Raw genomic sequence first — 20,642 nt, 5'->3', positions numbered from 1 at the left:
TTTCCATGCTTATCCAGCAGGAGCGGCAGCATCTGGGGCTGCCACCGAGCTCCTGGCTCACCCACACCTTGCAGGGCTCTTTCCAGCCTGGTCCCCGCTGCCTGGGGAGGGGGCAGCAGACCTTGGCAGGCAAGGTGGGTCGTCACAGCCTGAGTGGCAACCACACATATGAGGCCTGCGGCTGGTTTCCCAACGGCCGTTTTTGGGTTGAAAATCCCGAACGGCTGGAATACCAATTTTTTGCAGGGAATTAAAGGGTCTTGAGAAGTTTTGGTGGAGACAAAGCCCTTCTGTGCATCTGTAGGGTGATCACTTCGCTAAGATCAGGATGGACGTCACTAGAATATTTTTGTCTGGGGCCAGAAACCCCGTGACTCTGAATTTCAGCCCCATCCCTCTCCGCTGGCCCTTTCCCCAGTCCCTCAGCTTTCCCAGGAAGCACCTTTGGGATCCAAGAGCAGCATTTCTCTTTAAAAACAAGCCCAGGGAAGGGGAGAGGGGGGTGTGTGTGAAAAAAAAAAAACCTGTGGGTCACTTTGTTCAGCATTGCCACAAAGTTTTTGGCTAAAAATTAAGCTAAATCTTCAACCTTGATTAATTTTCCTTTGCTTCACTTGCTGTCACGTGTGGAGTGTGTGTATTTTTCTGGCTTATATTCTTTTTTTTTTGTTTTTTTTGGGGTTTTTTTGTAAGCTGCTGTCTCCTGAGCGAAGTGTAGCTGGTGGGTCGAAGGACGTGTTGGCCAAGGGGATGGGTTACTCCTGGGGTAAAGCATCCCCCAGTTCACGCCCCAAGATGTTTTGCACCCCGAGGTGTTTTGCATCCCTTTCCTGCTCCCGTGGGACCGTCACTCTGCGCCCATGGCATTTGCTGTGTGAGCCCTGGGCAGGATCCGGCCATCTCCCATGGGCTGCGGGGAAGATGCTCTGGCGGTGGTGTCCCCGGACCAAGGACACGCGTCCCCAAGCTTGCACCAACCCCAAACTTTCCTTCCCTGTTCCCACCCCTCTCGAGTCGCACTGGGGAGGGGTGGGGGGACGGGACGTGGAAAGCAAATAAATCTGCGAGATTTGAGCGAAGGATTGGGCTCAACTGATTTACACCAGTAAGGAGCTGGTGGTTTAATTTACCCCAGGAGGAAGCAGAGATGTTTGCGTCCCGTGGAGGGGGACACAGCAGCATCTCGCTCCCTGAAAACCTCAGCGCGGGGTGGAGGGAGCAGCTAAAACCCAGCTGAGCTGGGGAAGAAGGGGGCTGGGACGAGCTGCCTCCTCTCCCGAAAAGCTCTGCCTAATCAAAGGGAGAGCAGAGCACGGGGTTGGTTGTTTTTAATTTTCTAAACCCCCGGGGTGGCCCCCAGCCAAGGCCTTCCTGGCGATGGAGGGGATAAAGTTCCCCGAGCCGCCGCGAGCCTCTGCTCTCTTGCCGGTGCTCTGAACTTTGCCTCGAAGCTCGCATGGCCGCATCCTGCGCTGGGCTCCCGCAAACAGATGCTCTAGACCCAGCTTAGCGAGGCCACACGTCTCTCCCGAGACCCCCATCGAGCCAAGGCTCCGGGTGCCCTTTCAAGGAGGTCGCTGGTTGGAAGAAGAAGGTAACTTTTTTTCTTTTTTTTTTTCTGGTCGTCTGTCTTCTTATTTTTTTCCCCCCACCCCCTTTTGGTCGTTGCTTCTTGCAAACTTGGCGTGGCGGGGGGGACGCTGGGCTTAAGGGACCCTTTCAAGCTTCAATCTGCAGCTTCTTTGCTTACGGTGGGGTAAATCCTGCTCTGGGAGTGCAGGAGCAGCCTCCCCCCCCCTCCCCCCAAAAAAAAAAAAGAGTCCCAGCTCTGCCTTTAAGTAGGGATTTCAGCTCCCTCTTGGGAAGGAATCCTGGGGTGGGGGGGGAATGTTCCTGGGGGATGCTCACTCCCCTCCAGTGTCGCAGGAGCTGAGGTTATGGGGTGCTCTGCCCTGACCCGCCCTGCAGCGCTGCTTTCCATGCTGATCTACAACTTTATCAGCAGGTTTTGGTGCAATCCTGCAAACTCCTGACTTTTCCCCTTCACTGGCTTGTCGGGGGGGCGGCTTCATTGTGCAGCAGGTGCTGCCGTCTTTGCTTTGAAACGAGGGAGCTGGGGTGGTGGGGGCCGGGGGGGCCAGGAGCCTAAAAATAACCTCAAAACAGTTTCCTTGGCTTAAATGTTTAAACTGCCTTTGCTTTTAAAATGCAAAAGGAGCTTCTTCCTCTGGCTTGCTGGTGTGTTTGTGATCTCCGCGGTGGATTTATTATCTACAGGCTCCAGCTTTGCAGAGGGAAGGGGGGTTTGTGAAGAGCCGGAGCGGCTCCGCTGCTCTCCCCTTTGGGGGAGAAGGTGGTGGTGGTGGTGGTGAGGATTTGGATCGGATGAGAACTGGCCTCGCCATGGCTGAGCTGGGAGGAAAAGACTGTCGGAGCAGGATGGCTGGGTGGGATGAAAAACTTCCTCCGGATCTTTCCCTGCCCCGGGCAGGGGCTTTCCCGAGGGGATGGGGAAAGCCGTGGGCTAGGGGTGCAGTGAGTTCACCAGCCCCCACCGGGCTTCCCGCATGGACTCATCAGTGCAATGAGTTCAGCGTCCTCAGTCCCCTGGGGCTGAGCCTGTCTCGGGGAAAGGGTGGGCAGTGACTTCCCGGCCACCTCTGGCTAGACGGTCCTGGGTGTGTGTGGGCTCCTCGGCACTTGCGTTCGGGGAACTTGAGGGACAGCATGATCTTCATGCTGGGAAAAACTCTGCTTTTCCAGAAAGGTGATCAAAGTCTTCAAAAAGCTCTAGGCAACAGCTGACCGTGGAGGCTTTGGTGCTTGGAGGGCTCCAGAGTCACTGGCGGAGGGAAGGGATGGGACCGACTGTCCTCTTGCCCCTCCCAGCTGAGCACGAGGGGCTTCAAGCCAACTTTTCTCATCTCGTTTTGGGGCTGGGACACTGCGTTTGGTGGATTTGGGGGCTGAAGTTGGCTGGCTTGGCTTGTCCTGATGCGAGACCAGGCTTTGCATCTCCAAGCGTCAGATGAAGCTGCTAAACCCACCTTTGGGGATGAGCATCTCGTGAGCTGGGTCACCAGCTCCTGTACTTTGATGTGTCCTCCAAAGCCATTGCCGTGCCACCTGGCTTTGCAGGGACCAGCCCGGCAACCACCCGTGCATCTCCCGAATGGCAATTGAATTAGAGGAGATCTCACTTAAACAACTCTTCCCACCCACCTCCTCCCCCCCCGTCCCCCAGTCTCGGCCCAAGGGCTCCCTGAACAACTGTGAAATGAGATCTTTATCATTTTTATTAAAAGCTGTACATGAGGCATCACCATTAGGCTAGATGGGAGGAGGGGCGGGGGGGGGGTTGGGGGGCGGGTAATTCCCTTATGGCTCCCCTCTTTCCCCCCTCCGGTTTAATTCATAGTGGTGGGATGCAAAAGCTCCCCGGAGAGTGATGGATAGTGGGAAATGAAGAATATGAAGGAGCTTTATTGAACCCATCAATCTCGGGCGAGGCTGCCGCGATCAAAGGCCCAGCCTGTTTTGGCGGAGGTTATGCAGAGGAGCAAAGAGATCAGGTTTCGGGGAAAAGCAGGGCATGGAGGGACTGTGAGGCTCCTGGCTTGGCTCCGGCCAAAAGAGCCAGCACCCGTGGAGCAGGGTGGAGAGCGGTGGCTTTGTCCTGGCCAGGGATGCTGATCCCGCTGTGGTTTTTGGCATACCTCTCCCTCTTCTTCCTCCAGCACCCCAGGATTTGCAGCCTGGGCAGTAATAGGAAGGGTTAACTGCCACGGTGAGGCTGAAGAGCCTCATCACATCCTTCTCCCCAGCTGAAATGCCCATCCCCAGTGAGGTGTCTGCTCCAGCACAGCACCAGGGCATTCACTGGGCTCCAGGCTTGGTTGTTGCTGTGTCAACACCATCACTCATGCAGCCTTGGGCTGCCATGGCTTGCCTAATAGTGTCCAACAGATGGGTTGGAGACTCTGAAGCACCTCCTGATTTCTCCAGACACCTGGTTTTTGTGGATGATGACCAAGATGTTGCCACCCTGATTGGTGGACCACGAGAGGGGACCTTCCCCTGGAGTGGGCCAGCATCCATCTCCTGAAGATGAGCAGGCTGGGCTGGAGGATTTGAAGATCACCTGGTGCTGGGACAGTGTTGACCCACCTTGGTCCCATACCCAGCCAGAGTCAGGCACAGGCAATATTCCGAGCAAGGACATGCTGGAAGGGGAGCAGGCACACCACCCAGGGAGCTTGTCAGCTTGGTCTCGCGATGTTGCTGCCCGGCTCAGATTCAGGCTGCAGCTTGCCCCGTGGGGCTCCCAGAGGGTGGTGAGCACCGTGCCTCTCACTGAGCCTTTCTCTCCTTTCCTTCCTGCTTTTCCGTCGCCGCCGTGTTCCCGAGCGGCTGCTAATCAGGGCATCGGCAAGGTGGCATCTGCTGGCTCGTTCAGAGTTGGGTCATACGGGGCAATGCTGCCCGGGTAGGTAGATCTTGCTTTCTGCTGGTTGTCCTCCTTTGGGTGACCCTCACGGGGGAGGTGAGAGGGGCACAGGCAATCCCACAGTAGCTTTTGGAGACCGTCCTTCATCCAAATGCTGCTTGGCAGGGGAAACAGCATCCCAGGAGAGATGCTGCCCTATGCCGTTGCCTTGCTTTACCTGCATAAACCACAGCCCCAATTTCCAAGCTCTGCCACCCTTTGGTGACCCCACAGGAGGGGAAAGAGGCTTGCAGACGTGTGTACTGCCATGAACTCTGCAGGCTCCTTCTACCTTTTTACGTTTACAGAGTGCTACATTCCTGGGAGGTGAGGTCAGAGCCGCTTCCCTGTGCAGGCAAAATCAAGGGATGGCTGGAGAGTCGATGCCTTGGGGCCGGGACACGGTGCTGGGTGGGTTGAGGACAAGGTCTGGGGTCCATCAGAGCGTGGTGCTCACCCAGGGGTGGTGGGGTCTGTCCTTCCTCTGTTGGAGCCTGCGCTGGTGGGGAGCAGGATGGTGGTGGCACCCTGACGTGGACCGAATGCTGGGGGGGACCTGCTTTCTTGATGAGTTTTGGCCCTCTGGGAAGGGAGGCGGAGGTCCCAGGTCTTACGTCCTGACCTAGAGGGAGTCCCTGGAGAGGACCCAAAAATCTGGATGGGCTTGTGACATCCAGCAGAGCATCAGGCCATGGAGCAGTGTGGCCATGGTGGTGAGTGCCACTTGTCTGTCCAGATACAGGGCTGCCTGTGGGGCCGCAGCCCTGATGTGGGGAATTTCTTTGAAGCTGGTGAGCTATATCCATCACGGTCCCCGGTGAACACCAGCTGTACAAACAGCAGCCCAGAGCAAAGCTGCCGGCTCAGTCATCCATCTCCTGCCTGTCTGGTTGGAGCCACCGAGCAGCCCTGGGTGGTTTGGGATGTCCCCAGGCTGTGGGATGAGGTGTCCCCAGGTCGTGGACTGGGGCTTGGGGGCTGCACTGAGCATCACTGTCCGGCATTCGGGGACATCTTTGGGCACTGCCTTTCTGATAGCGGTGGTAGCTGAGGCACGTTGTGACTTGTGTGACGTGGCTCTGGGACAGCAGCGGAGGGTGTGGGGCCGTCTGGACCAAAGTCATCCAAAAATAACAGGGAGAAGGAGAAACGAGAGCGTGTTGGGTCTGGCACCGCGACAAATCCTTCTTCCTTTTTATTGCTACAAAAGGAGAGGGGCTGAGGTCCCCTCCCCGGGGCTGGGGGAGGCTGGATGCTGTGTAGGGCATCCGGTGGCACAGAGGGACACTGGGGACACGGGTCATGAGCTCCCCAACTGTGGTGAGATCTCATCCCTGCTTTCCCAGCCAGCCCGTGCCGCCGAGCCCCAAACTTGACCCTTGTGCTGGTTTTTGAGCCATTGGCGTAAAAGCTGTTAAACAACCCAAACAAAAAGACTCCGAGTCTATCAGCATCCCGTGGCGGGCAGGGAGCGGCTGGGGGATGATTAGGTGTGCCCCAAGCACTCAAGTTGTGTGTGGGTGGGATTCATCCCTTCTCCCTCCCTTTGAGTCCAGATAAAAGCCGGATCCTTGGAGGCCCAGCTGGATTTTGAAAGCTCCTGGTCCCCTCCAGCTGCCGGAGTGACCGGAGAAGATAAAGCCTCTTGGCTCAGCACCTCCATCCCTGCATTTCCAAGAACCCAGGAGGACGCACCTTGGGAAAACCAAGTTGCTTTCTACCTCTTGCCATCTCTCTCCAGCCCACAGAGGGAAGGAGGAGATGGCCGTGGCAGCCAACGGCTCCGGTGGGACGCACGATGTTCCTCTGGACATCGGCTTTGCTGGCACCGAAGACCTTGTTTCTGACTGGTACATCTATGAAACCGTGGAGCCAGCCGTGCCACAGGATGAGTAAGTGTCCAGCCTCGCCGGCGGGTGCCACGTGTCCCCCTGTCCCTGCTGGGGTCACCCTGGGCATCTACCAGCCTCCTGCCAGGCTGCTCTATCCCCTTTCTGTAGAGTGAGGTCTCCTGAGCAGCAGAGCCAGGATTTATTTGCCTAGTGAGTGGGAGGTGATTAAAAAGGCTTGTTTTGCCCCTCTAAAAATGTTTCATTTCTCTAGGGTGCTTCTGACAAGAGCCAGAGTAAATCCTGCAGCAGGCATCTCTGCTACTTACTCTGCCTTTCCCTTAGCCTTCCCCAAAATGCAAAGTCAAGTTGACGGCGTTAACTTGCTGCCCTGACCCCTCTGGAACCCCCGGGAGGGCTGCTCTGGCTCCGTGCTTCTGGGTTTGAAGACATACTCACAACACAGCCCTGTCCCCTGCCTTGATCCCAGCCCAGCTCCCCGCGAGCAGCCGCGCAGGCTTTTGGTGAGGGGCGAAGCGATTTGGCAGCACAGCCCGATCTACCGGTGGGGAGGCAGGGCTGAAGGGGGGCTCGGCCCGGTCCCTGCACGGTGATGCTAAGGCAGGTTTCCTACCTGCAAAATAGGGCTGAGCACCCCCGGGATTACATGGATGCCCAGCCGTGGCATCACCTATTCAGCCTTTTCCCGCAGCTGGTGTATCAATGGGCCTTGTAAAGCCTATTCCCTCTCCATCTGTAATGATCTGCTCTTTACCGGGGTGTGCTCCCAAAAGCAGCGCTGCATGGGCTGTGTTTGCCCCGGGGATGGGACCCCAGAGCCCAACCTCACAGCAAGGACCCAGCATTTCATGCCCTTCTGGCTGAGTGCCCTTCCCAAGGACAAGAGAAGCGCTATAGAGAAGGGAAACTGAGGCACGGAGCGGTAGGGCAATTATCCGAGGTGCCCTACAAGGCTCAAAGCTGAGCATCCCAAGGCCCATCTATCAGCACCTATTGTCCCTCTGTTGACTTAACCCTCTGCGGGTGGGTTTTACACCGCTCAGTTGACTGATACCTGATCCTGAGGACAAGCAGGAGGAGATCCCAGCGGTGACCAGCCCAAAGGGTTCTTCCTCATCCTTAATCTTCCGCCTTGCGAAATGGCCTTTGAAATCTCCTTGCCCAGCCCTGGTTTCCCCAGACAAACCCCCACCTGCATGACCCACACTTCTTCGAGAAGCCTTTTTGGGGTATTTCTGGGTGTCCTTTGCAGCAAGCCGTGGTTGGTGAAGGGATGGAGGCAGCATTGGCGGGTGGTTTGCTTGTCTGATGGCTCCTGGCTGCTCTGGATTTAGATGTTGACGCCCTGGTGACACCAGAAAGAGTTTTGGTTTCCCTGTGCTCTTAATCGTGTGGGCGGGTGCCCTGGATTTCCAGAGCCTGGATATTTTGGGACAGCGGGAACTTTCTGGTCTATCCAAGGCCAGCCATTGGCAGTGGAAAAAAAGGCAGAAATCAGAGCTTTGCCGATGGCAGCTGGTCCTATAAAGCCTTTTCTGGGCAGGTTGGTGACAGCCTTGGACATACGATGCCTGAGAAATCCGAATTTCGCTATCAGACCCTTCGGAGAATGATGGTTCCCTGCAGCCTTGCTCCTGGGCTCTGCTCTGGGGCTGGTCTCCCATCTCTGCCCACCCGACGGGTTTCCCCCCCACTGCGAGTTAGGGGGCTCAGGGGGTTCCACTCCCCCGGCACGGGGATTTGCTGCCCGGCGTTGGGAGAGGGTGGCTGGGCACGATGGTGCCTGGCCTTGGGGAGAGGAGGAGGGCTGCGGCAAGGCGGAGATTAAGGGATATAATGGAGGCCAGAGCGTGAATAAATAAAGCGAAGCCTGGCACGCCTGCTCGGCTGGCCTTGGCTGGCCAGGGGATGTGGCAGCCAACCCCTCCACCATCCTCCCGGCCCTGGGGCTGGTCCCTCTTCCATGGGAAAAGGCATCAAAACACCCTGCAAGTGGTCTTCAGCTGGTCTTCAGCCTGCCGGCTGGCGTTTAATAAACGTGCCTTAGGCAGCGAGGAGAAGTGATGCTTTGCAGGCTGAGTCCCTCGAAAAGGCAGAGTGAGAATAGATTTGGGTGTAAAAGAGGTAAACGGGTGGCTTCATCCCTCGTTGCTGATCTCTTCTTCATCCCTGTACGTGCAGGGAGGTGGCCCAGGCGCTGCGGGGGATCCGTTCAGGGTCCCTCCTGGGTGTTATCTCTCTCGCTTGATCATAAAATCATCTCATGAGAGTGACTTCATCCCTGGTTATTGGCAGTTGTGCAACCCAGCTCTTCAGAGGTTTACCCCTTCTCAGCATCAGACTGAAATCTCTGCTGCCGACGCGCGCGTGGGCAATATCCTGGGATCTTTGCTTTGCCCTTTTGGGACTAAATACAACCCAACACATCATTTTATTTTTTTATTCCCCCCACTCCCCCCTCTTTCTAGCATGTTTCCCAGCGCAATCCCAGACTGCGACCCCACCGTTTCTCCCAGACTGTATCACATCTGTATGGCACCCATCTCTGTAAGTACCCGCCGAGTCCCGCGCGGTGGGTTGTCTGCCCCGACGTCGTGTTTTCTGTCCCCCAGCTCAGGTTATCTACCCCCAGTTAGCAGGTCTGGGCCCTTCAGCTTGAGCTGGAGCGAAGTTTGAGCTGGGATGCTCTAACAACTCGCACAGCTCCAGACTTTGTTTTGTGCCCATAGTTAATGGAAAGCTTTGGTTTATTTTTATTTTTTCCCAGCACGGTCCCTCTGAGGCGTTTAGAGCCTGTAACTCATCAGAGTAGGTTGAGAAGCGCTTGTCCCCGCTTCAGCTGTGGCTGGATTTAGGGTGTTGGATGGAGATGGAGTCTCTGCAGAGGCTCCCATCACAGAGCAGCATGTCCAAGACACCCACCCAGACCCCCCCGCCCCTCCTCATGTATTTATTGCTCCCTCAATTGGGTTTCTGGCAGCTGGCTGTGCTCGTGGGCTTGTCCTTGCTGGTGAAACGCAGGCGTCTCCACTGGAGCTGCTGGAATGGGGTCCCAGGACTGCTCAGGTACCCTGACCCGTCCCCAGGGTCCCTGTCACTCCGTGGGTGGAGGGATGCTATGGTGCAGCATGGGATAAACCAGCTGTGGAGCAGAGGATGGTGGGGACAGGGTGGCCACCATCTGGTGGCAGGCTCATCCCTTCCTTGGCTTGCAGCCCGGCCAACTTTCTGGAGGAGGAAGGCAACCGAGGGCTGGTGGCTGCAGTGTTTGGCATCCTGTTCTCCTCCCTGTGCGTGCTGGTCTTGGACAGGGACCCTCTGCCGCTCATCACCCACTCTTCCCAGAGCACCCGGGGTAAGGCGAGCACCCTCCTGGCCTGCAGACACCCAAATCCTCCCCACCCAGGAGGCATGCAGCTTTGGGTGGCATCCCCCGAGCAGCCTGTTCACTCTGGTCCATACTGAGGGCACTGCCTTCTCTTCCCTGTTTTGCTTGCCCTCCTCTCTTCCCACCATCCCATCTAGAGTACTGGAAGATCCTGGCTTTGCTCTACTACCCTGCCTTCTACTACCCCCTGATCGCCTGTGCCACCGTCCGGCACAGGGTCAGCTACCTCATGGGCTGCCTGCTCTCCTGGTGTCACTGCGTGGTCCACATCTGGCAGAAGGTGGATTGTCCCCAGTCACCCAAGGTACATGTCCCACCGCCTGGGGAAGGAGCGAGGAGGCTGGTGTGGCCCAGGGTTGGAGGTGGCTTTCTTACCACATCCCTGAAGTGACACGAAGGTGTCACCTGCCTGGGCTGGGGTGGTCCCACGTGTGACAGCTCTGCTTCTTCCCAGATATACAGGTACTACTCCACTCTCTCTTACGTCCCCATCATCCTCTGCCTTGTGCTCTTAAGCCTTTGGTATCCAGCCCTGCTCATCAGGAGCTTCACTGAGCAGGAGGAGACCTTGGATAAGGAGGTAATGAAGATCCATGGGGTGACTCGGGGAGTGGTAGCACAGGAGAAGCCCTTGATGGACCTGCGTGGTTTTGGGACCTCTCCTGCCCTTGCAGCCCCTCTGTCTGCCTTGGGGACTGGGAGAACTGGGGTGCTCCCCGGAGCACGCGTTCCCCACTTTGTTCTGGCACTGAGAGCCGCCTTCCCTCCACCCATCTCACGGCACGGATCACGGCTCTGTTTATCTCACTGGATTTGGAAAGGGAGTGAAAAATCCATCTTTGGAGTAAACTCCTTAGTACAAGAGGCTTAAGGCATCAATGCATCCCATTCAGGCCGGGACTGGGGTCGCCTTGTTTTCCCAGCAGGCTGGATAATCCCCAGCCCTTTGGGAAATGCCGGGCTTTGTTGGGAAGAGAGGAGGAAAAACCTACTTAAAAAAAAAAAAAAAAAAAGCCGTCAGCCCAAGCGTGGACTGAAGTGACCCCCAGGCTCTTGCTGGGAGCTGGCTGGTTGGAATGGGAGTTTTCGGCTGTCTTACCGGTGTGCCTGGTTTTGGGCCGCTTTGTTGATGAGAACAAGGCGGATTTATTTCCACCTTTGCCGTGCTGGCAGATTTGATGCCAGCATCGCTCCAGCGCTTTCGTTATCCGAATGAGGGCTGGGAGCCCATCACACGTGTCCCATACAGAGGGTGCTGTGGGTGGCAATGGGTGGGTGGCCGGGGGTAGCTGAGCAAGGAGATGCCTGCTGGGTGGGATGGAGATGCTCTGTTGAAAGCCTCCCCAAAAGAGTCACCTCCCCATGTCCCGAGTGCCTGAGCGTGTCCCTGTGTTCAAATCAGGCAATTTATTGCTGTTTTCTTTAAGGTTACAGAGAAGGGTTATTACAAGAAGTACCTAAAGGCTGTCCTGTCCAAACGCCCTCGGAAGGGGAGGTAAGGACGGCACCTTCCCGAGACCAGCGAGCGCCTGTGCCAGCCCTGCCTGGCTGCAACGGGGGCAGAGACGGTCCCTGCTACCAAAGAACGTGCATTTCACCCTCTTCTTTCCCCTCCAGCTCCACCAAGATAGAAGAAAACCTCCTGTCGAGGGTCCGGACGTATTTATGCTCCTACATCTACGCTCCCGAGGAAGGTGGGCTGCGGGCAGGCGCAGGTTGCGCTCTCGGCCGCGGCAGCGGCTGGGTGAAACGGGCTGCCTCCCCCTCCCCAGGGAGAGCAAATGCCTTTCTTGGCTCCTTCCCCAAAGCATCTGTGCCGCGGCAGCTGCTGCCCGCCGCACGTGCGACGCCTCGGCTTCCCACAAACTGTTGCAGTTTGGGGTGGGGAGCTGGACCCCCCTCCACCCCCACCCCCCCCACACCCCCCGTGGTGAGCTGTGGCTGTGAGGCTCTGGCACGGTTTGTGCTAATATTGTAGCCTGATTGCTTGATAAGGCTACAGTAAGGGAATAAAAATCTATGCAAAGGGGATAAAAATCCCTAACGGCGCAGGAATGGGGAGCCGCTCCTCACCCCCTCTGCCCATGGGAGAAGCAGGGGCTGTCCCGGGTGGTGGCCACCCCAAGGGACGTGGCTGCTGGGACTCGGTGCTGTGGGTGCACGAGGTTCCATGGGCTTGTGGGAAAGGCGGATCGAAGTACGGAGAAAACTCTCCTGGCTATACATCCCCTTTCCCTGGGGAAATCCCAATTAATATTTGGCCTCCCCGTTCCAGCGCTCTCCCCCAGGGCGTTTGCTTTGGCTGCTGGCTTGGGTGGACCACCATCCTCCTCTTCTCTTCCCCCACGATCCCACATCCCGACTCCTCTCTGATAAGATCCCTCCCCTTCTGTGTTCCAGGTTTCCGGATCCCCCTGAAGCTCGTCCTGTCCATAACCACGGCTGTGATTGCTGTCTACCAGGTGATGCTGATGGTTAAATGCCGAGCAGAATCCCCTCCCTGCCTTCTCGGCTTCATCCTCTGGAGGCAGAGGAGCCCAGAGGTCATTGCCATGCCACAATTTTGGCTATGGGGATGGTATTAACGTGCCTCGAGGTATTACCATCCCTCGGCTGAGCCGCAGTAACCGGCCATGTGCTTCCAGGGCTCAGCCAGCCTTAAGTCTTTAAGCCAAGGCGATGGCTCAGCGGAGGGATGCCGTGACCCCGGGGGCTCACATGGCACCGCTCCCTCGCAGGTTGCCCTGCTGCTCCTGGTGGCCGTTGTCCCCACCATCCAGATCGTGCGGGCGGGGATGACGAAGGACATCGTGGTGTTATTGGTCCAGTTTGGCTTGGTGCCCTCGGAGAGCCCAGCCGTCCCAGGTGACATGGAGAAAGAGCTCAACACTGTCAAATATTACCTGTGGTCACTGGAAGGTGGGTTTCCTAGCCAGCTCCTGCAACTGCAGGTGATTTTGGGAGGATTTCAGAACTTAATCAGAGAGATTTCTAACACAGAGAATGGTCCAGGAAACTGGTCGGGAATGGGAGCAGCTTCCAGGGAGGCTTAAAAACCAGCTGCCAAAGCCGTGCAAACATGAAAGGCGGCCGCGGGAGGCTGGTGCCGTGCCAGGCATCTCCGAGCAGCCGAGATGCTGCCCTTCGGCTGCGGGCTTTGATATGTGCTGGAATCAAGCAGATGGCCACCGCCTTCCCCCCCCGGATAATTAAAAGCCCAGGATTGTGGAGGGGGGTGTATGGGGATAGCAGGGGTGTCCCACTCCCTCCACAGCATTACCTTAGGGTACCACTAAACTTGGGGGGAGGAATTTTATGGCTTTTCTTGAGTCACCAAGCCTCTTTCATCCTCTTTGTTTCCCTGACATCTCCATCCTTCCTACCAGACCTGCTTCCCCTCCCTCCCCCTCCAGCATCCATTTTTCCGAGAGCATCTTCCCAGGCTCTCTCCATCGCACTGCCTGCTCATTGCGGCTTGCTCCATGATTTTTCCAGTGCTGAGCTAACCCAACCACTGGTATTTCCCCCGGTTGCTTGTCTTTCCCCTTCCCTTTCACCGTCTCACCAGCTCATGCCCACCTGGGAGATGGAGATCCCTGTATCACACAGGGGGATAGGGAGGGAAACTGAGGCACAGCACCCCATAACTCAGCCCATTGCAAGGCTCCTGAGGTATTTTACAATAAAATGCCTGACCCAGCCATTCTCCCCACTGCTCCTCCCCAGTCTGCTACATCTGCTCGCTGGTGCTGTGCTGCCTGCTGACCTGTGCCATGCTCCTGAGGACGCTGGTGATGCACAGGTATACAGGGTGGTCCCCGCTCCTCTGGCCCCCACCATGTCACCAAGCCAGGATGCAGCTGGTCTCTCTTCCCCAGGAACAACCTGAAGGCGCTTTACCAAGGGGCTGTGCTGGACGTTTTCTACAAAGCCCATATCCTCCGCCCATCCCGACGAGCCATCGTCTGCTGGATGAGCTTTGCCAGCTTCCAGACGGCTTTCGCCTGCCTGGGTAAAGGGTGTTGGGTGGGCGGGAGGGGGTGGGTGGGTGACGGACCCCCCTGCCTTGCACAGCCTACCCCAGGTTTAAGCATCTCTTCCCCTTTTCTTGCCCCATTTTGCAAAGGGATGGCTGCAGGGACTTTGTTCCTCTTTTCCCTCAAGGCAATCTGTCCTTCTGTGGGGAAGACCACGCTGAACACCAAATGGTCGGGAAGAAAAAAAAGGAGGGGGGGGGAACAATGACTCCTTTTGGCTCAAGCCCAAATATTTTGATTCGAGAAGCTGTCGCAGCATCTCGTGCAATCGACTGTCTGTCTCCTCCAGTCCCAGTCTTCACATCCCGGGTCCTCCTTGCTGCGCGTCTTCCCCAGCGCAGCCTGGGTCTCCCCGGTTGGGGGAAGGCTGTCCGTCCCACAGATGGGTGGAGGACATCAAGGGGGTTAGAAATCCTCACCCCACCATGGGTTGGAGATGTTTTAAGGCCTCTCCGCCCCACGGCAGGTGACTCTGGGCAGCGTCTGCGGTGGTGCACGTGTAACACTAACCATATCAGCACCTCAAGGCTGCACAGGAGAGTCGAGCTGAAGATCCAGGGGGGATGATGGAAGGGCCAGGGGGTATCACCAGGTCTGTTGGTGACCGCTCCTCAGGAAAGTGGACCTATTTTGCAGGCAGATTGCAGAGATCACTGTGGAGGTAGGAGCTGGGGAGCTCCTTGCACCCCTTTGGCAGCAAGGAGCAGCTTTCCTTTGGCCACCCAGTGCTTGGAGCATCTCTGGCAGAGCTGGCTGCATCTCACCATGCTGCCGTGAATCTACCTCCTGCTTTAATCTCTTGGTTTTCAAGTCATTAAAGCAAAGCAATGGAGGTGAAACACGAGCTCAAGCACAGGAAACCTCAGCCGCTGCTGATCTCGGTGTGATTTATGATTAGAAATCAGAGCTCAGGCTGATTTTTATGATGAGGCATCGCAGTTGCAGCCCCGAGTGATGGCTCTTCTCAGCGGGGATAATGTGGGGAGCGATAAGAAAGGCTGAACTTGTAATTAAATCCCGTGCAGAGCATTGTGTTCGGAGCGGGGGAGGCAGGTAAGGATCGCGCAGTCTTTTCGTGGGATTAAAATGAAAGACATGTTCAGCAACGAGTAGGAGTTTGGGGAGTAAGACTAAGAACAAAAACCGCTTCTCCATCCTCCCCTGACATGGCTTGTCTCCCCGTGTCTCCCTCCCAGGTCTCCTCATCCAGCAAGTGATTTTCTTCATCTGCTCGGTGGGGTTTACCTTCCTCTTCGTCATCCCGCTCCAGTCCGGCACAAATACGTACCTCTTCAAAATGATTCAGAACATGTGGTGAGTGCTCGCAGCCCTTGGGGAGGGACGGGAGACCCAAGTGGTTACCATGGCCATGCTGTGCTTCGGGCTATTGCATCAAGGGGAGGCTCTATCTTGGCCTCTTTCAACTTTGCTGGAGGCTGCTGCTGCCTGGGATGGTGTCTCATGCTTGGGACCCTCCTGGTGTCCAACCTGACTCTTCTCTCCCACCCAGGCCCTTCTGGTTGACCCTGGTCATTGCCGTCATCGTGCAAAATTTGGCAGCCCACTACCAATTCCTGGAGCAGCATCCCCTCCGGAAGGAGCTCACCAACAGGTATGGGGATGTGGGAAGCCTCTGGGGCAGAGCTGTACCTCCTGAGGTCCGAGACCCCAGACTGTGTTGCGTTTACACGTGCCCCTCCCCTGACGTCATGGTGTCCACTCTACTGTGAGCTCAAGGGGCAAATCCTGTGGGTTTGAGGGGTTTAAGTGGCTCCATGCACCAAGAGAGGTTTCTTTAGATGCTTTGGAGGGTTGTGGGTCATTTACAGCCTTGATTTCAGTGGGGTAAAGCTGGTGAGGTCTGTGCCCTGCTCCACCACCCCATTTGCAAGCCTCGTATTCCTCAGGATCCGGTGGACAGGTTCAGATGCTGCCAGCCAATGTGTCTCCTTGCTCATGCACGGAGACAGTCTAAGCTGTTTCCTTATGCTGAAAACCAGGGTGACAGATGGATCTGGGTGTCCTGCTCTGTCCAGCCAAGGCACTTCCATCACCTCCATCACTTGCCCAGCATTGCAGGGAGGCTGCTGTAGGCTCTTCTGGCCTCCATAGGAGCTGGTGTCCTCCGTCCCAAACCTCCATACTCAGGATTTATCTGATTTCTGAGCCTTCAAGGAGAAATGGAGGCCAAGCTTTGACGTCCTGATGGTGCACCAGGCTGTCTCCTCTCCAAGAGCCCTAAAGGGTGTTTGCTTCTCTCCATGGGATGGTGACACCTCAAACAGGGACCATGTCTGCCGAGGAGAGAGGGAAGGGTGGGAGGCTTTTTTTGGCAGGAGGTTTCTCTGGCAGGGAGGGGCTGCGCTTCCCGTCCTGTGGTGTTTGTGTTCCTTACTCCTCCTCCTCCACCCACAGGCGAGCTCTCTACATAGTCACCTACCTGCTCTTCCCCATCAACGTCTTGGTGGGTGTCCTGGCTGGGGTGTGGAGGATGGTCATTTCTGGCCTTTATAACTCCATCCACTTCGGCCAGCTGGACATCAGCCTGCTAAACCGCAGCGTGGAGACATTCGACCCAGGTAGGACATGGCGGGGTGTGTCCCTCTGCAATACTGTGAGCATGGGGGCCCTTCTCCCACCATCAGGCTCCCAAGGGACACAGCCAGGGGCTCCTGACTCACCTGGAGCTGCTGGGAGCGAGGGTGGCTTCAGGTCCTCATGCTCTATGTTCAGAAACGGGCAGATGGGACAACTGGAGCAAGTGGCTCCTCATGATGGTCCTGCTTTTTCATCCATCCCCAAGGGTGGGTGATGCCCTGCTGGGGTCCCCTGGGCTTCACCAGTGGCTAGACTGTGTCCCCACAGGCAGCAGACCCTCGTCTCTCCCACACTAAGAGCAGGAAGGCAGAAAGCTCAGCCCTTCTTTGGCTTTTCCTGCTGGGATTTTGGGAGCGGAGCTCATCTCCGGCTCCGGAGGCCAAGCAATTTTGTCAGGGCGGAGACGGAGCCTGGCAAACAACCTTCCCCTCTGCTCTAGGGCAGAAGAGAGGGGGGGGGACCATGAAGTCTGGCCCCTCCGCCCACCCCATATGTGGGCTGTGTTCCCCCAGGCTACCACACATATTGCCACTATCTGAAAATCGAAGTCAGCCAGTCCCACCCCGTGATGAAAGCTTTTTGCTTGCTGCTTCTCCAGCCAGCCCGGTCGGAGGGGCCGTCGGGGCTCCGGGCCACCAACGTGGAAGAAGGTAAGACCTTCCCACCATCAACCGGTGGGATGCACGGGCAATCACCATGGGGTGGTATTGCCATCTCCTCTGTGGGTTTGCTGCTCCTCTGGGGATGCTGTTGGGGCCTTGAGGTAAAGGCATGGTTGAGGGTTGTGATTCTGCTGCTCCCTCGGCTTTTACGCCACCTCCTGTTTGGCGTGTGACTCAGGAGCTGCCCCAGCTCCTCGGCCCATGCAAGGGCAGGATGGGGCTCTTCTGCTTTCAACCCAGGGTGTAGGTGGCCTCTGGGCACTCCCAGCGAGGGGCAGCTGGGGGGCTGAAATCATTCCCGCCTCCTGTCCCCTTTCAGGCATCCAGCTGATGCAGCCCAAGAAGTCACCACCGAGCAGAGACAGGTTCAAGCAGAGCCGAGCCCGGTGGTGGCTGGCCTACACTCTCCTCAACAACCCCTCGCTGACAGCTTGCCGGAAAACCGCCCTCTCCGACCCCACAGCCAACGGCACCCAGCTCAGCCACCCCAAGCCCTGACCTCCAGAGAAGCCTCCCCACCTCTCTCTGCCTCCCTCCTCCTGCACACTCCTGTCCCATCCCATCCCTGTCTCCCGTTGACTCTCCTCCTGCTCTGGCAGGAGTTTTGGGCACCTCTTGCCCCTCTCCAGCCTCCAGTCCCTCTCCAGTGGTGATGGGGGCTGGTTTTTAGCTCTACCAAGGTCCAGAGGCGAAGACAGAGCCAAGGCCAATGGGTGACCTCCAAGCCCGACCTAGATGGAGAGGCCTTGATGAGCCAAGCTAAACCCTTCAGGTATCTCAGAAACACCTTCTGAAGAGTCACTCCTGCAACGAGTCTGCCAGCTCTCAACGGTTGTCTTTCTGACGTGTGGCAAGGCAGGCACAAGTCCCCAGCACCAGGGCAGTTAAGGAAAGGGGGAGAAGGTGTGTGTTTGTGTGTGCGTGTGTGTAGGGATCCTCAGCCAGACTGAGCACGAGGAGTTACCTGCATCCTGGCGTGGTCTTCCTGCAGAGAAGGTCCCTGCTGCCAACCCCATCCCCAGCTTCTCCCTTTCAGGGCTGATCCTGGCTCTCCTCGAGTGCCATGCCTAACCCCGGGACTCTTATTCCCCCCCCCAGTATCATGAAGGCTGAAATCCCCATCTGCTCTGTCCTGGGCCATGAGGCTGCAGAGCCATTCATTTTCTGTTCCCTGTAACTCTTGTCCCCTCGGTGCCTCTTACTGCCACTCCGTTGTTTTTTTAAAGCCAGCGGTTGCCCAGGGTCAGTGACCCTCTGAGGGAGGTGGGCTTGAATCCGTAGAAAGCAGTTTTACACCTCGCTTGGACGTGCCGAGTTGGGGAAGGTTAATAAATCACATACCTCATTCCTACACTCGGGCTGTGCTTTATTGGCCATTGCCAAATGTCAACGCTGCCGACCCGGCAGAAGGGACAGGAGGATCATCGTAGACATGTCTCCGGGTGATGGCTGGGACCGACCTTGCTCAGCAGAGGCTTTGTGGTAGGTCTGCTTGACCTGGTGGTGGTGGAGGGGGGTGGTGATGGAACCAAATCTGTGATTCCCCATCCCCACCTTAGGGAAATTTGAACACAAAGCGGATCAATTTGCTTTCCCATCAAAAAGTTTGGCCTCTAAACCACAGCTCCCATAAAGAATGGGAACGGAAACAGGACATTTTGTGGCGAAAGCACCAAAGGTCGGCATCCAAGGTGTTGCTGGGTCACGTCTTCCCATGATGTGTCGCTGGAAAATCCTGCCTTTGGTGGCTGGAAGGATGCCTGGCGTCAGCCTGCTGTTGCAGGGAGGGCTCGTGGCAAGTCGTACTGGTGGCTCCTTATTCTTCCATCTCAACACCTTCTCAGCCTCCTCAGCCTCGCTAAAGCAGGCGCCTTTGGGACTTTGCAGTCCACCTTGCATGGAACAGGGCAGCCAGGCCATCCCCTCTGCTCAGTGTGGTGATCGATCGATGATGATCAGAGGGCTGGAGCCCCTCTGCTATGAGGGCAGGCTGAGAGATTTGGGGGTGTTCAACCTGGAGAAGAGAAGGCTCTGGGGAGACTTTATAATGACCTCCCAGTACCTGAAGGGGCTACAGGAGAGCTGGGGAGGGACTCTTGATCAGGGAGTGGAGCCATAGGATGAGGGGGAACAGTTTCAAACTGAAAGAGGGGAGATTTAGATCAGATCTGAGGAAGAAATTCTTGGCTGTGAGGCTGGTGAGCCCCTGGCCCAGGTTGCCCAGAGAAGCTGTGGCTGCCCCATCCCTGGAAAGGTTCAAGGCCAGGTTGGACGGGGCTTGGAACAACCTGGTCTGGTGGGAGGTGTCCCTGCCCAGGGCAGGGGGGTTGGAACTAGGTGAGCTTTAAGGTCTCTTCCAACCCGTACCATTCTACAAGCCCCTCACACTGGGGATCTCCTTGGAGGTGAGCAAACCCACTCTTCACAGGCTTTCAAGGACCCTGTGCCCTCTTGCAAGCACTGCTGGTGTGGTTTGGAGGTGAGGGAGGCTGAGCCCTGCGCTTCGGGGTTTGCCTGGAGGGTCCTTGCATCTCCCCACAACATTGAAGCTCCCTGGGTGGGAGCCATCCCTTTCTCAGGAGCCTGACACCCCCCTCCTCCTCCTGGCATTTCCATCCCAGCGAAGAGAAGGGGGGGGTCCCAACCTTCATCTGCTGCCCCAACAGCCACCCGCTGCGCTTGGATGCTCAAAGGCCTGTCGCATCCGCTGCCCTGACCAACACCGGTTTAATCTCATTTGATTACTGTCTGGCACATAGTACGATGTCACCAAGCTGGGTGACAGTGGTGGCACCTCCGGAGGCAGATTTGGGTCGTTTTCCTTTTAAGACAGCGGGAGCCTGAGGTGCGATTCCTGCTGTTTTCCCAGCTCGTGCTGGGCTTCGCGTGTCTGAGCGCAGGAGAGGTGCCTCACTGATGGGTGTCGGGTGCCCTGCCTGTGTCAGGTGAAGGGATGCCCTAAGGCGAAGACTTTGCCTTTCCCTTGCAGCCCATCCCAAACCATCTCCGGTCTCTGAGGCACTGGGGCTTTGAAGGCAGCTTCGGTAATCCCTGAAATCTTGTACAGCTCTGGGCCATGGGTGGAGCTGGATTTCGGCATCTGTTTACACAGCCCTGCCTGAGGCTTCCTGGAGATGTCTTGGCAGGCGGTGGGCTGGGACCGAGGTGAGAGATGACAGCCCTGGGAGGAAGACAGGAGGTTTGCTTGTTTTCGTTCCCTTCGCTGACATAAGCATGGTGTCCTGGGGCTGAACTGAGCTCTTTTCTTCATGGTGGCTTCCCACCTCCTCTCCAAACCCCCAATATTGGTACAGCCACAGGATAGCTCTGCCCCAACGCACCCCGAGTCCTCTCCACCCAACCTTGAGGTGGTTCAGAGAGCTGATCTGACTCACAACCACCATTAACAAAAAAACAGGGAATGGAAATTTGGGTCTGGGCCATGCCGTGGCTTCGCAAACGTGAGGGACAGAGAGGAGCTGATGGGGGGTTGCGGCATCCCTGACTTCGCGCCAGCTGGTGGCTGTGCTGAGCCGGGATTGTGACGCCAGGTGTGGCGTCACCTGCTGCATCCAACCCAGGAGCTGTGTGGCAGGGTGCCCTGTTTGTTATGAACGAGAG

At 56.9% G+C, this 20,642-nt stretch overlaps 1 protein-coding gene across 1 annotated transcript; it reads left to right on the top strand.

Moving 5' to 3' along the window:
• The first annotated feature begins 6,247 nt into the window (after positions 1 to 6,247).
• Positions 6,248 to 17,519, top strand: STRA6 (signaling receptor and transporter of retinol STRA6). The gene is made up of 17 exons (XM_054214696.1): positions 6,248 to 6,378; positions 8,805 to 8,883; positions 9,317 to 9,402; positions 9,552 to 9,691; positions 9,862 to 10,028; positions 10,179 to 10,304; positions 11,152 to 11,219; positions 11,342 to 11,418; positions 12,125 to 12,186; positions 12,463 to 12,643; positions 13,451 to 13,526; positions 13,603 to 13,736; positions 14,958 to 15,075; positions 15,272 to 15,373; positions 16,177 to 16,340; positions 16,872 to 17,009; positions 17,341 to 17,519. Exons 1-17 carry the CDS (start codon positions 6,248 to 6,250, stop codon positions 17,517 to 17,519), a joined length of 2,028 nt encoding a protein of 675 aa, XP_054070671.1.
• The last annotated feature ends 3,123 nt before the right edge of the window (positions 17,520 to 20,642 follow it).

This window comes from Rissa tridactyla, chromosome 9 (genome assembly GCF_028500815.1).
Source record: "Rissa tridactyla isolate bRisTri1 chromosome 9, bRisTri1.patW.cur.20221130, whole genome shotgun sequence".
In the NCBI taxonomy this organism is placed as follows: Eukaryota; Metazoa; Chordata; class Aves; order Charadriiformes; family Laridae; genus Rissa; species Rissa tridactyla.
Note: the sequence above shows the minus strand (reverse complement) of the source record. Positions and strands in the feature narration are given on the sequence as shown.